Source organism: Wolffia australiana, chromosome 9 (genome assembly GCF_029677425.1).
Source record: "Wolffia australiana isolate 7733 chromosome 9, ASM2967742v1".
Classification (NCBI taxonomy): domain Eukaryota; kingdom Viridiplantae; phylum Streptophyta; class Magnoliopsida; order Alismatales; family Araceae; genus Wolffia; species Wolffia australiana.
The window spans coordinates 11,158,474-11,173,056 of record NC_135843.1 but is presented as its reverse complement, the minus strand read 5'-3'; the positions used below and the strand labels follow the sequence as shown (position 1 = coordinate 11,173,056).

At 42.0% G+C, this 14,583-nt stretch overlaps 1 protein-coding gene across 1 annotated transcript; it reads right to left on the bottom strand.

Annotated features, from left to right (window-relative positions):
• Positions 1 to 883: 883 nt before the first annotated feature.
• LOC144707396 (uncharacterized) lies at positions 884 to 1,354 on the bottom strand. Its single transcript, XM_078580500.1, has one exon. It carries the CDS (start codon positions 1,352 to 1,354, stop codon positions 884 to 886), a length of 471 nt encoding a protein of 156 aa, XP_078436626.1.
• Between the last annotated feature and the right edge of the window lie 13,229 nt (positions 1,355 to 14,583).

Below are 14,583 nucleotides of genomic sequence, written 5' to 3'. Positions count from 1 at the left end.
ATAATATTATAAAATAATAAAAGTATAGTTAAAAACGTATTTGTTTTAAATGATAGTAAGGGGTTTTATTATTTAAGACAATACCGTATAATGATAAATTTTTTTGAAGATGATAAAAGAAAACATTATTCTATTCTTAAAGAGCGTAAAGGAATTAGACACCGGTGGGTATTGACAATACCCTTGATTGCTTAGACGTCTAGCCGGTCGAAAGGGACGTTAAGGAATCGAATCCTGATTATCACCATTCCATTGTGTTGTAACACTCGAGCCGATCCCGATGTTTTTGTGTTTCATCACCGAGTTCTAGTTGATATTGTGTGCAAATTGTACTACATCCAGCAGGTCCACCCAATTCTCCTGATTGGCCGAGATGTAGTGTCATAAATACTCTTCAAACATAGCATTCACACGCTATGTTTGGCCATCATTTTGGGGTTTGAAGCTCATTGAAAACCTGAACCTAGAGCCCATGTACTTAAAACTGATTCCCAAAAACGACCTGTGAATCTTGTACCACGGTTGCTAATGATGTCCAATGCAAGTCGCAAGACTTCACCACATGGGACATAAAGAGTTGAGCTATGCCATCCGAGTGCACTTCTGACATGGTAGGAATACATGTTGAGTACTCTGAAAATGGTCCACAACCACCAAGATAGCATTGTGCCTACCCACGCGCGGAAGACAGGTGATGGAATATATCGAGATAGACTTCCACGGTCTACTCGCCCTTGGGAGAGGTTCTAGCATTCCTGCAGCATTAACCTTCTTCCTTGTATATTGTTGACACACTAGGAATGACCGGACCTAAGCCTCCACACCCGTTCCATTCCCGGCTAGTGATAGCTGTTGGTCAAGAGTGCGAGCGTAGGCCCTTGTCCTAGATGTCCAGCATGGCTGCATCGTGTGCTTCATAGAGGAGCTTACGGCGCAGCCCACCCACACGCGACACATATGGCTGATTTACACTTGCATAAATTATATCATCTTTGACACAAAATCTCCTCATCTCGCCCACAGCGCTGTACTTCATACGACGGAGAGCTTGTGGAACATCTTTCAGCACCAGATTTATATAATCTATGATGCTTCTTCGGATTCTTGAAAGTGCCATTTCAAAAGTCTCAGGTTCTTTCTTGCTCATGGCGTCGACAACATGATTTGCATGCACTGGTTTGTACTTTAAGCTGAAGTCAAACTCGACCAAGAAGTCTTGCCATCTGGCCTGCTTCGAGGTTAGCTTCTTTTGCAACTCGAAGCAGCTGGTTGCCATATTGTTAGTGTAGATCATAAACTTTTCTACGAGGAGATTGTGATGCCATACTCTCCACCAGTGCACCATGGGTGTCATCCCCGTCTCCTGTATAGAATACCTTCTCTTCATGACATTCTGAGTTCGGCTCTCGTAAGTCACAAATGTCCTCCTTGCATCAAGACACCCCCAAGTGTGAAGTCACAAGCATTGGTATGTATCTCATACGGTTGTCGAATATGGGCAATTGGAGCCCCACCTCACTACAGACTAAATTCTTCAACTCATTGGATGCTTTGTGGTAATGGTCTGTCCACTATCACTTTACATTTTGGTAGTAATTGGCGAGCACGAGAAAGGATCTTAACTTGGGTACTCCCTTTGGTGCTATCCAATCCCGAATCACCTTCACCTTAGAGGTATCCATGTGCGCACTTCCCTTCACAATTAGGTCTTCGAGAAATTCCATTCCCTACAAAGCAAGCTCGCACTTCTTCAGGTTGAGGTAGAGCTCATGCTCCTTCAGATTGGCCATCACCTTCCTCGGATGCCTCACAGGCTCATCCAAGGTTCGGCTGTATCCAAGAATATCATTCAAGTACACCACCACAAAATTGTTGATACAATCTCAAAAAATATTGTTCATGAGAAAACAAAATGTTGTAGGAGCATGCGTGAGTCTAAAGGCCGTCACACAGAATTCAAAAGATCCATATTGTATCACACACGCCGCCTTCAACTTATCTCCCTCCTTGATTCGCACATAGTGATACCCGCACATCAAATCCACCCACGAGGAGAAGCAAGCATCCCTGAGCCTATCAAGCAACTACTGAGCATTCGGTACAAAATATTTATTTTTCATTGTTACCTTGTTGAGTGCTTGGTAATCCCCGTAGGGTTTGAGTACCTGACCTTCTTGTGGAAGAGGACTAGTGCACCAAAGGGTGACTTGGACAACTGAATCAGTCTATTCTCTAACAGTCCTTGCAATTGCTTTCGCAATTCCTACCGGTAGATAGGCGGCCTCTTGTGTGGTGCCGGCATACAAAGACGGGTACCATGGAAATTTAATTTGATGGTTCATGTCCCGCTTGGGTGGCAACTTTGATAGGAGTTGCGTGGGCATCAAGGTGACAAACTATTGTAGTACCTCCACTATTGGCCCTAATAATCAACCCGCAACATCCCCCGGGTTATTTTCCTCGTCTTTAGCCCATTAAGCACAACTAGACAGGCTGGTGCCTACCCTTGCCTTTTTCTTTTTTTTGGGGTGTCGGCCCTCCATATAGTGACTAGGAAGGTCGATTCCCCCTTCCTTTCTTAACCATCTTTGACTTTGATCATGCACAACAGAGCGGTGTTACGCTGTTTCTTGACCCCTTGATCTCTCACAAAACATGCGTGAGATCCCTGGGGGAATAGTATACCATTGTATTGAGGAAATACAGCCACACAAGATCCCCTCAAGAGATTGAGACCCACGACAAATGCCAAGACATCCATGGGGGACACCATGAAGTTGGTTCGTCCCTGCCATGCTCTAACATGCAACAATACCTCCTTGGCAAGGGCGACAATGTCTTGTTCTTCCGAGTTGATGGCCTTCATCTTCCCTGTACCTGGGAAGAGTTTCAAGCCGAGCCTTTTTGCCTCCTCTATGAGAACGTTGTGCGTTGCCCTTGTGTCGACCATGGCCGTGGCACCTTTACCATTGATGAGCACTGTAATGTGAAAGAGGTTCAGACATTCATACTGGAGTAGGGCACCCCCTATAATGCCGCCTGGCATAGAAGGGGATCTAGTGTTACTGAACTACTACCCCCGCGAACATCCGGTTGGCCGGAAGGCATGACCATTAAGTATACGTTGGTGGTCGTCTCACTGCCCCTTGAGAAATCCCTCAAGAAGTAGGGTTCTTTACATGGGAAGCAAGACAACTTGTTACCCCCATCACATGGAGTTGTCTTCCCCAATCTTGGGCTCTTGCCATTGTCATGGCCTTTGTCGTAGCTTGATTTCAGCGTCCTCTTTAAGTCTTGACTAGGTGGGGTCGCCGGTGCCTCAATGCGTTCCTGGCATCGCATGTTCAACTTATGGGATTTCTCTTCCAGTTTTGCAACTTTGCTGGCACAAAGGTTGACAACTCCCTCCACAATTTGATAAGCATCCTTAAGATCTCGATTGTGCCTTCTTCCTAGCTCTATCTAGGCCTAGGGCGGGAGTCCACAAGCAAAGCGGTAGAGCTTGTCCCCTTTGGACTTGTCAGTGATGCACTTAACTAATGACAGGGATTTGTTTACATATTCTCTTGGAGTACTAGACATCCGAAGGTTGTCGAGCTCTTCCCTTGCTACCCACGCACTGTTGAATGGCATGAAATTCTCTTTGATCTCCGACACCAGTTCCTCAAATGTATCCTGTGGCCAATCTCTAGCCTCCATTCGTTGGCGCCACCACAACTTAGCGCCCTCCAAGTGAAAGCAGCTGGCCTGTAGGCCTTCTTTTCATTCAGAATGTCGTAGATCTCAAAGTACCTGTTGCAATTATACATGAAGTTGGCCACGTCAATTTCCTTATAGACCTCGTAGACTTTTTTGGGTGGCCTCATGATTCTTTCTCTGCCTTTGCTGAGTCAAGATTCGGGGCCCTCGGGGCGTTGTAGTTCTGTTACTTCAAGTTTTAGAGACATCACCATGTCCGCCAGCTTGCGTGCCGTGCATTATCAATACTCTTTCTTTTCCTGAACTCAGTCCTCAAGTCCTCCATGTTTGAGTTTGCTTCATCCTTGTTGGTGTCCACTAGGTCTTCATTACTGATAAATCCTTTTGCAATAGGTGAAACTCCTACCTATGTCCTTTCGCCTCTAGGCGTTTCTCTTTGAAATACTTGAAGTGCCGTGCCAACTCCATCTCTCCTCCAACTGGGTTCAGAAACACGGGCTGAAGATGCCCAACTTAGCTTTGATACCAACTGTCACGCGGTCCAATTCAAAGCTAGGATACTTGCTCGAATCTGGCTAATGCTGGCATTTGTGCTTGGATCATAACACTAAGCAGCCTTGATCTCTTTAAACATAAGTATTTCACATAAGTATTTCACAAGGGTTAGAGGAGGCAGCCATGTGGAGGAATAGGGCATCTCACTAAAATCATCAAAAGGATTAGATTGCTATCATAGGCATTACATGGGGGAAGACGAGTGTTCAATATGAGGTGTGGTATGCCTTGGTAGGGGTGCTCATGCCTTGAGGCCCGTAGCTGTACTGGCACGCCTGCTAGCCCGCTTCTACACACGTGCCCCCAGGCCACGCGCCACGCGTTCGTGGGTGTGGCGATCACACACTCCAGCGGGGCCCACGTGAACATGTATTGTGCAGTCAGCCCGAACGTTGTTGCGCTCAGTGCCTTAAGCTGGAATGCACCGACGAGATCTAGGCGCTCATTATGCACCAATGCCTTCGTCTCCAAGCAGGATATCTCCTGCCCCACACCCCCCATATGCGATAGTCGCGACGTGGGCACGCAGCTGCACGGCTCTCCGCAAAGCCCTACGCACCACACCGTGGCATTGTCACCAGGCCTGCGTGCCCCGCGTAGGCCGTCGGCGCTTGACGCCCACGCGCGCACTTTTGTGAACCCACATGTCATCACATGCAAGTCTTTCCTTGATCTGTCGCGCCAAGGCATCGAGGGGCATGCACACAATATGTAGTGTATCACCACTTCGGGGGCGATGGCCTGAGAGATCAGGGTTGGGGGTCACCCCCATTGTGCATTGCAAAATCATACTAAATAGGACTCAGTCATTAAAGAGCACGAGTCTATAGGTGAACATGGCCTCCCAATAAGCATGCAAGCCTCTTTGTAGGGATGCCGCCTAGTTAGGGTTCTAGTGTCTAGAGTGAGAAAGAACTATTTATATTGATTTCTACCACAAAAAATCAAGATCAGTCAAGAAGGAAAGGGATAGAGAAATAAAGAATCGGCTTATCTGGCTGGTAGACCTCTCCTTCCACATCCACAAGCCCTCAACTCTTCTCACTGCTTGGATCCAATGGCAGCTCCACTGCAGGAGAGAGATAGGCAGGAAACCTTGGAAGAGTGAGTAGAGATAAAAGGACTTGTCTCTCCCACCTAGTCCTTGTCAACTCACCTTCCACTTCCCCCTCACTGTTTCCTATGACTATAGAGAGCGAGAGAGCAATAAATTAACCTTCTTACCCTTTCATGGATGCTCCAAATGAAAAATCACAATGTACTTTACAAAGAAGTATAAACTGTTTAAAGGCATGCCTTAGATAATGAATCCATTTGATCGATGAGATTTGGGCCAGCCCCATAGGCCCACTAGTGCCCCTTAAAGTATCTAAATCCTTTTAAAGGGTCTCGTGGACTTCGTTCATGGGTCCTCACTGAAGAGGAAGGCCCATCAGGCCCATGAAATCTCCCTTGGCTTTATGAAGGGTCCCTTGGTCCATTCATAAGAGTAGCTTTCCTAGACTTGAAAAAGGTCTAAAATTCTCTAAGGAAGAGGTTATATTCAGCTCACTCAGCTAACTGACCAAGTGGGTCACATTAAGTACAAAAAAATTACACTTTCGTACTATTAAAAAATGAGAGTATCTGGAGAGTCCTAATTTTACATTTTACTAAATGCACATGCTCCAAGGATTTAATACAAAACGTAAATACGATGTACTGTCGTGAACTCTTATTTGATACATTTATATTGAGATATCAATATCTGAAGATCTGGGGGGGGTTGTACCTGAAATTTGAGGGTTGTTTTATTTTTGTATTCTTAAACAAGTCAGTTTGCAATGTATCAAGATCTTTAATCTTTAATCAACTCGAACAATACTAAATATTCTCAATATTAGTAATTATGGCATCTTGATCTCGCCATTCATACTTCTCTTTATCACTCATTTTATTATATGATTATTTTAATATCCTAATCACCATATATAATTAACTTTTAGAAAAAGGCTTAAGCACCAAAATGTAAAACATACTCACCGTTGTGGTTGCAGATGAGTTAAATTTGATGATACTCGTGATTCATTAAAATTATAGTTAAAGAATTATAATTCTAAGTGTAAAGCCAATCAAAATTTGGATATTGGTTACTCTATGCATTTTTCTGAAATAAATGAGGACTGCACACCTTATTAGGTATGCGTACATATTTTTTTGTTTAAATCATATTAGTTCTGTAAATTAATTTCAGAATGGTATATCTTGATCGTTTTAAATGCATGCGAATCATTACGGTGGGCCATATAATTTTCCCTAGCTTATTAAGTGTAATGAGAAAAACTAATATTTTTAAAATTACCATCAACTAATATAACATATTTTAACTATAAAACACTTTTTGATATATAGTCTAAACAGCTTATAATATGAAAGGTAACAATACATATGAAATTTATATTTTAGACATTGCAGAAAATATCATTTCCTTATTACAAACAATGTGCAAGGAATGCATTCAGTTTGAGAAATACTATTAGGATGGCAAATGAATATAATATTATCCTAAGACACATATATTGATAACATCCATTTACATATAAGAAATAAAATCACCAAAATAAGCCTCTTTTGAAAGTGAATTGTTTCAATGTGATATATGCCCTCTCCAATGGTCTTTGTTGAGGCCTTAAACCGAATAGACTGTTTGAGGCAGCAAAGTAGAAGCAGGCTAGTGCTTGTTGGTTTGAGTGCCTATCAATAACATCACAATAGTGTTGTCTCAATGGCTTTCCTTGCCTTTCAAGGGTCCCAATACATCGGAAACAGACCCTTAGTCTCAAGGCTTCCACAAAATTGACCTGACCCTCGCCTTTCAAGCAGGCGAAATACATATGTTGGACCTCCTATTATCCCTCATGCAACTCCATCATAAGCAACATCACCAGTTGTACTGTCCAGCTCACCTGGTACAACACCCCCATCATTGATATTCCACACGGGGCTTCTTACCCTGCATTCCCAAACACATTGTCAAATGAGAGATGGAGTCCGAAGGAGAATCTAAGTTTCTTGAAGAAAGACACTTGAAGGTGAAGGGACGAAAATCAAGAATTTGGTTCGATGTTGATGAATTTTCTGGGCTTGAGGGCCATAGTTGATAGAAACCAAGATGAATCGGTATTGACGTATGCTCACCTTGAAGATCAGAGTGAGGATTTGAAGCAAGATGATAGCCGCTTGTCAGACATTGTCCAATAACTCACGGATATGGTCATGTCCATGAGGACAGAATGGGCAGACTTGTGCCGGGCCGAATCATCCAGGACCGGACCTAGTAGAGGAGAATACAAGATATTATTGCCAGCATCAAAGTTCAATGGTGCCCGAAAGAGGAGGACGTGTGTGACTTCTTAAACGACTGTATGAGTTATTTTGAGATGAAGGGCACTCTAGAGGGGAGGAAGGTCATGCAAGCCAGCTACTTCCTGATGAGAAGTGACAAACTTTGTTGGCGCCAACATTAAGCCAATCGATATTGGCCTCTAATGACATTGAAGGAGTTTGTAAAAGAGATCAAAGATATCTCCATGTGGTACATGCTGGATGGTGCGGGAGGAGCTCAACAACCTTTGGATGATTGACCTTCCAAGATAGCATGCAAAGAAAATTTCTTCCATATTTTTGAGGATCACCGAATGTCTGTCGACGGTGAACTCCAACGCTTCTCCAAAGAACTCCCCCACTGGACTCAGACATAAGTGAAAAGGAGGCACTATCAAGATGTCAAAGCACCCTATAACATTGATGAGGGGCTTGTGGGTCTCCACATTAACAGAATCGGCAAGCCGAAAGAGAAATACAAGAAGTGGACTGGAAACTACGTCGACTACAATGAAGCACCCTCCGCCCTTTTTAGTGAGGGCTTGAAGAGAAAGGTTAAAATGAGCTAGGGTAGGGGCCGTGACAAGGGCAAGAACCCAACACTAATGAGAACAACACCACGTGGTGGGGGCACAAGGCAGGGTGGTTTGCATGTAGAATACCCATTGCACGAGGGATCACCCACGGGATGTGGGGACAACGACCAATGTTAATAAGATGCACATAACCCCTGCCTCAATGTTTGGAGGCAATATAAGGGGGTGCCCAATCCAGTATGAGGGTCTTGGCCTCTTGCATGTACCAGTACTCCTCAACAGCAAATCAGCCATGATCATGATCCACACGAGGGCGACGCACAACGTCCTCGTAGAAAGGGAGGTGAAGCAATTTGGTCTGAGTCTCTTCCCAAGCATGAGGAAGATCAAGGTTGTCAGTGTGGAAGCGTGAGACATCATTGGGTTGGCCAAGGGGAAGCTCATGTGGGTGGGGATGTGGGAGGGCTGGGCCAACTTCATAATGTCCCCCATGGACACTTCTCGGTAGTTCTAGGTTGTGACATCCTAATGAAAGCATGTGTGGTTATGTTTCCATTATACCGTGGCCTCTTGTTTCCCGAGGGGTCTTAACCATGTTTTGCGACAGACGAAGGGGCCCAAAGGCCACAAGAACCCATTGTGCTATCTGCAGTGCAAGTCAAGGACAGACTGAGGAAGGGGGAAAAGACTGTTCTCATAACCACACTAGGGCCAGCACCTTAGAAAAGGAGTGAAAGGCAGGGGTGTCTGCCAGCTCGTCTAGTTGTGCTCAACTAAGGTGACAATGATGACAATAACCCTGTCGGTGTCATGGGTAGACTATTGGGCCCATAGTAGAGGTACTACGGGAGTTTGTTTGGCCGATGCATGCGGAGCTCCCAACAAAATTAACCCCTGGGCGGGATGTAGCCCATGACATTGAACTACTATGAAGTACTCGTCCGCTTGAGCGCGCAACATACAAGATGCCCCTAGGCTACCTAGAGAAGCTCACGAGGTAGCTATAGTAGCTACTTGAGAACGGACTGATCCGACCATCGAAGACACGCTTCAAAGCACCAGTGCTATTCTAGAGGAAGAAGGACGGCTTGCTCCAACTCTGTGTGGACTACAAGGCATTGAACAAGGTCACGGTGAAAACAAGTAGCCCGTTCCAACTGCAGAGGAACTGTTTGACAGACTCAGCGATGCTCGCTTCTTCTCATGGATGCACTTGAAGACCACGTACCACCAGGTGTGGATAAAGGAGGGAGACGACCCGTAGACGGCATGTGCGACTCGATATGGTTAAGTTGAATTTGGTGTTATGCCCTTCTTACTCACTAACACTCTTATGAGATTTGGCTACCTAATGAATTCTATCTTTTGAGACATTATTAATTATTTTTTGGTCGTATACTTGGATAATATTCCTTTTGTACACCCGAACCATGGACGATCGTGTGAGTCCCTTGAGGAAGGTGATGGCTAAGCTGAAAGAGCATGAAGTTCACTTAAACCGAAAAAATGTGAGTTCGCTCAGGATGAAATCACGTTCCTTAGACATCTACTCAGGCAAGGAAGTGTGCGAATGAATTTGTTCAAGGTCCGTGTGATCTGTGGTTCTGAGCACCGAAGGGGGTACCATAGCTGCTGTCCTTTCTTGGGTGAACCAACTACTACGCAAAATTTATCAAGGCCTTATCCCGATTAGCTGCTCCGTTGATGGACTTGTTGAAAAATGATGCAAGTGGAATTAGAGAGAGTGTTGCTAGAGAGCATTCGATAAGTTGAATAAGGCAGACTATAGTGAACCACCACTCTGACTATCCAAGTTACATAAGGAGTACAAGGTACACACCGGCGCTTCTGATTTTGTATTTGGTGTTGTCTTGATGTAGGATCGACACCTGATGGCATGCGAGAGCTAGAAGCTGAATGACATGGAAAGGAGGGATTATGTGCATGAGAAGGAGATGATGGTTGTGGTACACTACGTAAGAGTATGGCGCCACCATCTCCTTTGAGGTAAATTTGTGGTCTACATAAACAACATGTAAACTAGTTGCTTTGAGTTGCAAAAGAAACTGACCTTGAAGCAAGCAAGATGGCAATACTTCTTGGCGGAGTTCAACTTCGACTTGAATTACAAACCCTTAGCCACATAGAACATATATTTTTTGTGACCACACTTTTGTTAATCCAAGGGAGCATCCTAGACGATATCAAGTTGGCAATAAAAGATGATCTAAAAGCTATTCTCCTTGTGAAGCGCATTGCTGCGGGCAAGACGAGGAGACTGTGGATGGCAAAATATGTCATCTATGCAAATGCAAATTAGCTTTATGTGCCATGTGTGGGTGGACTACACCATTAAGTTGTAAATGAAGCACAAGATGCATGCCCCACTGTGCACCTAGGGTAAGCACGCATGCTTGCACTCCTGCCAATAGCTACCATTGGGCGGGAATGAAACTTTATGTGGAGGACTATGTCCATTAATGCCTGGTGGGTCAACAAGATAAGACAGAGAAGGCTAAGGCTGTAGGAATGCTAGAACCTCTCCGAGGGCAAGCAGACCGTGGGATCCATCTCGCTGGATTTCATTCCTTGCCTTCTACGGGTGTGTGGGCCCGATGCTATCTCTGTGGTCGTGGGATGTTTCTCCGGATATGCAATTCATCCCTACCAAGTCAAAGGTGGGCACTAATAAGGTGGCTCGGCTCTTCATGTCCTGTGTGGCGAAGTACTAGGGGCTTCCAATGGACATTATCAGCGACCGTGATACAAGATTCACGTGGCATTTTGGGGTAATTGTTCAAGTACATGGGCTCCAAGCTCAAATTCTCGACGAGCTTCCACCCCCAAACTGATGGCCAAACATAGTATATTATTTTAATGCTTGAAGAGTTTTACGACACTACAGTCGAGCCAACCAAAAGAATTGGACGGAGATACTAGGTGCTGCCCAATTTGCACACAACATCAATTGGAGTCCATCAACAGGACATTCACCCTTTGAAGTTGCAACGAGGAGGCAGCCGTTAACCCCTGTAGAGATGGTAAAGAGAAATGGAATGGTCATTTTCCCACGGTCTTCCTCTTTGTGCACCATTGTCATACTCGCATTGAAGAAGCTTATAAGGCACTAGAACGTGCTACTCAAAGAGTGAAGGAAAGTGGAGATCAACATAGAAGGAATCTATTCTTTTTGAAGATGAATGCCCAATCGTTATAGATAAAGGAGTCAAAACAAAGACACAAAGGTCTTGTACCACCTTATGATGGTCCATTGAAAGTGGTTAAACAGATTAGATGAGTTGCCTAGAGCTCAATATATCCCAAAGGCTGTTGGTCCATCTATTCTTTGATCCATTGGTGCTCAAAAAGTATGATTCAGACTCCGAAGATGCGACGAGCAACCAGCCCTAGCGGTTTCCAGCGAAGGTCTCAAAACTGTATATATGGACTCAGAAATATGAAAGTTCATAATGGTAATTTATTAGAAGTCAACCAGTAATATGTATTGAGGATGGTTAAGCAATATAAAAAATAATCATTTTAATTTCTAATTTCTACGTTTACAAATTTGTCATATGTTTAAAATACCTTTTAAAGAGGTAAGAGGCAAAACTCAACGCTAAGTCAAGTATTTATGCTTTTCAATTAATTAAACTTTTAGGTGTCGTTATTACATATTTTGAATAAATTTATTACATTTGGATAGACATATATTCACGCCATTAATTTTTATTAAATCATCGGTAGATTTAGCTTTAATACGTAAAGGTAGTAATTATGAATTTAGATTTGATAAACAAATCAAATGGATTCAAAGCAGACAAATATTTGAACAGTGTTGTTTGTTTACATAATTTCACTTGTTCATTGTGTGCAAAAAATAAGTAGTCTTTTAATAAAACTAAGGCTCCTATGTTATCTTCACTTACAATGGGTCAACCAGGTGAATGACCTATTGTGCTTTGATCACAACCCTTATTTGCACTCATTACTTTGAACATTCATTAAAACATATATTAAAACAGTGTGCTAAAATGCATTTAAAGCCTAATATTGAAGGACTACTGAGCTCAGCGGGAGATCGTCCAAAGGGAGATGATCCAACTAACTTGTAGACTTCTTGATTTTATTTAAAACATTAAATGTTATTTGACTAAATTAAATGGAAGAACGTATTGAAACAACAGCACAAATTGAAACAATTATGTCTTATTTTGACATAGATAAAGGAACGTAATCATGTGTGCTAGCATAGAGGTTTTTGGCCATGACTAAAGAGCAGTTCTTTCTGTATATTTTTATTACTACTTAAGTGTAAATGTTCAATCGGTGATGGAAATATTAAAATTGTTCTATTCACCTATAGATATATTTGTTGTAACATTAAATTAATTAAAAGACATAATCAAATAATAAATATTTTATAACAATGATACTAAATTTTAAACACACCTTTAGGTCTTGTTTCAATATTATGCTAGAAAACCCAATTTGATGAGGGGAACGAACTTAAACGTTAACATCCAAATTTGCAGTTAGAGCTAGGATACTTTCACAAGCCACTAGCAGAGAGGTACTATATGCCAGATGAGCACACTGAAATGGATGGATAAAGGATGTCAAATGGACAGATAATAATATTTTCATGTTATTCCTAACACCTAACAAGACAAATAAATGTTAAATAAAAGAAGTTCAAGGGAACATAGATAAACGGCATCTTCATCTATCCTTCATCGTTAAACGCATGATATAGAGATTGCCATGAAGCCTCTTTCGTAGATGGGAGAACGAGATCTGTTCATGTAAGTATAAAGACGTTCACATGGTTTCCTGCATCGAGAGAGATAGGGGAGGAAGAGAGAGAGTGAGAGGAGGGAAAGAGAGATGAAAGAAAGCATAGTCCTCACACTGTCGGATCCGGTCATTATATGCTTGTTTGTTGTAATAAAACTCTTATAGTATTATTTCTTTCATTAAATTTCATAATAAATAAGTCCTCTAAATTTTAAAAATATAAAATCAATGGATTGACACAACTCGTTTATGTTGATGATTGGCAGCGAGCTGGCGGCCCTATGTTTTTAACTCATATTTGGAAAAGTCCATTGGTTTATCTGTAGAAAACTAAATGGTTGTAAACCTTGAAGTTATCAATATAATCAAATTGCTCATTTGGTATGCTCAAGAAATATTCCACATTCCTGTATCTTTTTTGAATTTAGAATAAATTTATTCCCAACACTGAAACAAAATTGTTTATAATTTAAATTATATGATATTAACTAAGAAGATGTACTTCATATTGTGTTGTTTAGCGTATTTGGATTTATGACCATAACTGGAAATAACAATCTATTTAATTTACGAATTTTTTGTGAACCATCATGTTGATACGGCACAGTTACCTGCACCCATCTGGTTTAAACATGGAATTAGTTAGAGAAAGACGCTACACCATGTGCTTTGACTATGACTTCCAAAACCGATAAGATACGTAGTTGTTATCGGTGTATCGGGTCAATGGACACAGTAGTTGAAAAATTAGTTCCGCATTCTAGTCAGTTAGCAAGCTTGGAGGGAAGAGGTTACAAATTACACACCAAGTCAAGCTACAAGTTGACCTTCCTAGGGCAAGGTCGACCCAGTTTTATTTATGTATTTTACTAATCAGAAAATTATTATTATTTTATTTTGACATATAGGAAGATATACCTTTATTGACACCACATATTCGTAGGTTTCTGGTAACTTTTTTGTTAAGATTTTTATTTCATAAATCAATGCAAGCTGACTTGTATGCTTGAGGAATCAATATTTTGTATTTAAGACACGTAAGAACAAAAAAATAATTGAAACAATTATACGTCATCCAATGATAGTTTTACAAGGGCAGACAATATATGTAACATTTAAAATTTTCATGTACACATACTTAAAAAATTGTCTTATATTCTGAATCGCTTGAGTCAGATGTATATTATTGTACCAAAACGATAAGTGTGGTGAACATCCGGAGCTTCTTTTTCATCCCTCCGTATAAAATAAACAGACCACGTGTGGTGAGCCCAAAGATTTTTCCCTGCGACCAATTGGCGCTGGTTTCTATCTTTTTATACTAAATAATGGATCCACTAGGACGTACTTTATTTTATTTGTATCTTTGAGTTAGGACAACATAGAATAATGCAATTCTGAAATGAACTAGCTCTTACACGAGTTTAATAAGGGGAAAAACTCAACAAGTTGGCAACCAGCTTGCCAAAACAAAGTAGGATATCTTCACGAACAGCTTTCAGATGATTTCGACTTCTCAGGGTGAAATGGGCAGCGAAGGTCAAGGGGGCAGATAAGGATCTTTTAATGTGATCCCCACAATAAACAGAACAGACGAAGGTTAAATAAATCAAGCCCAATGCCATACCTCTTC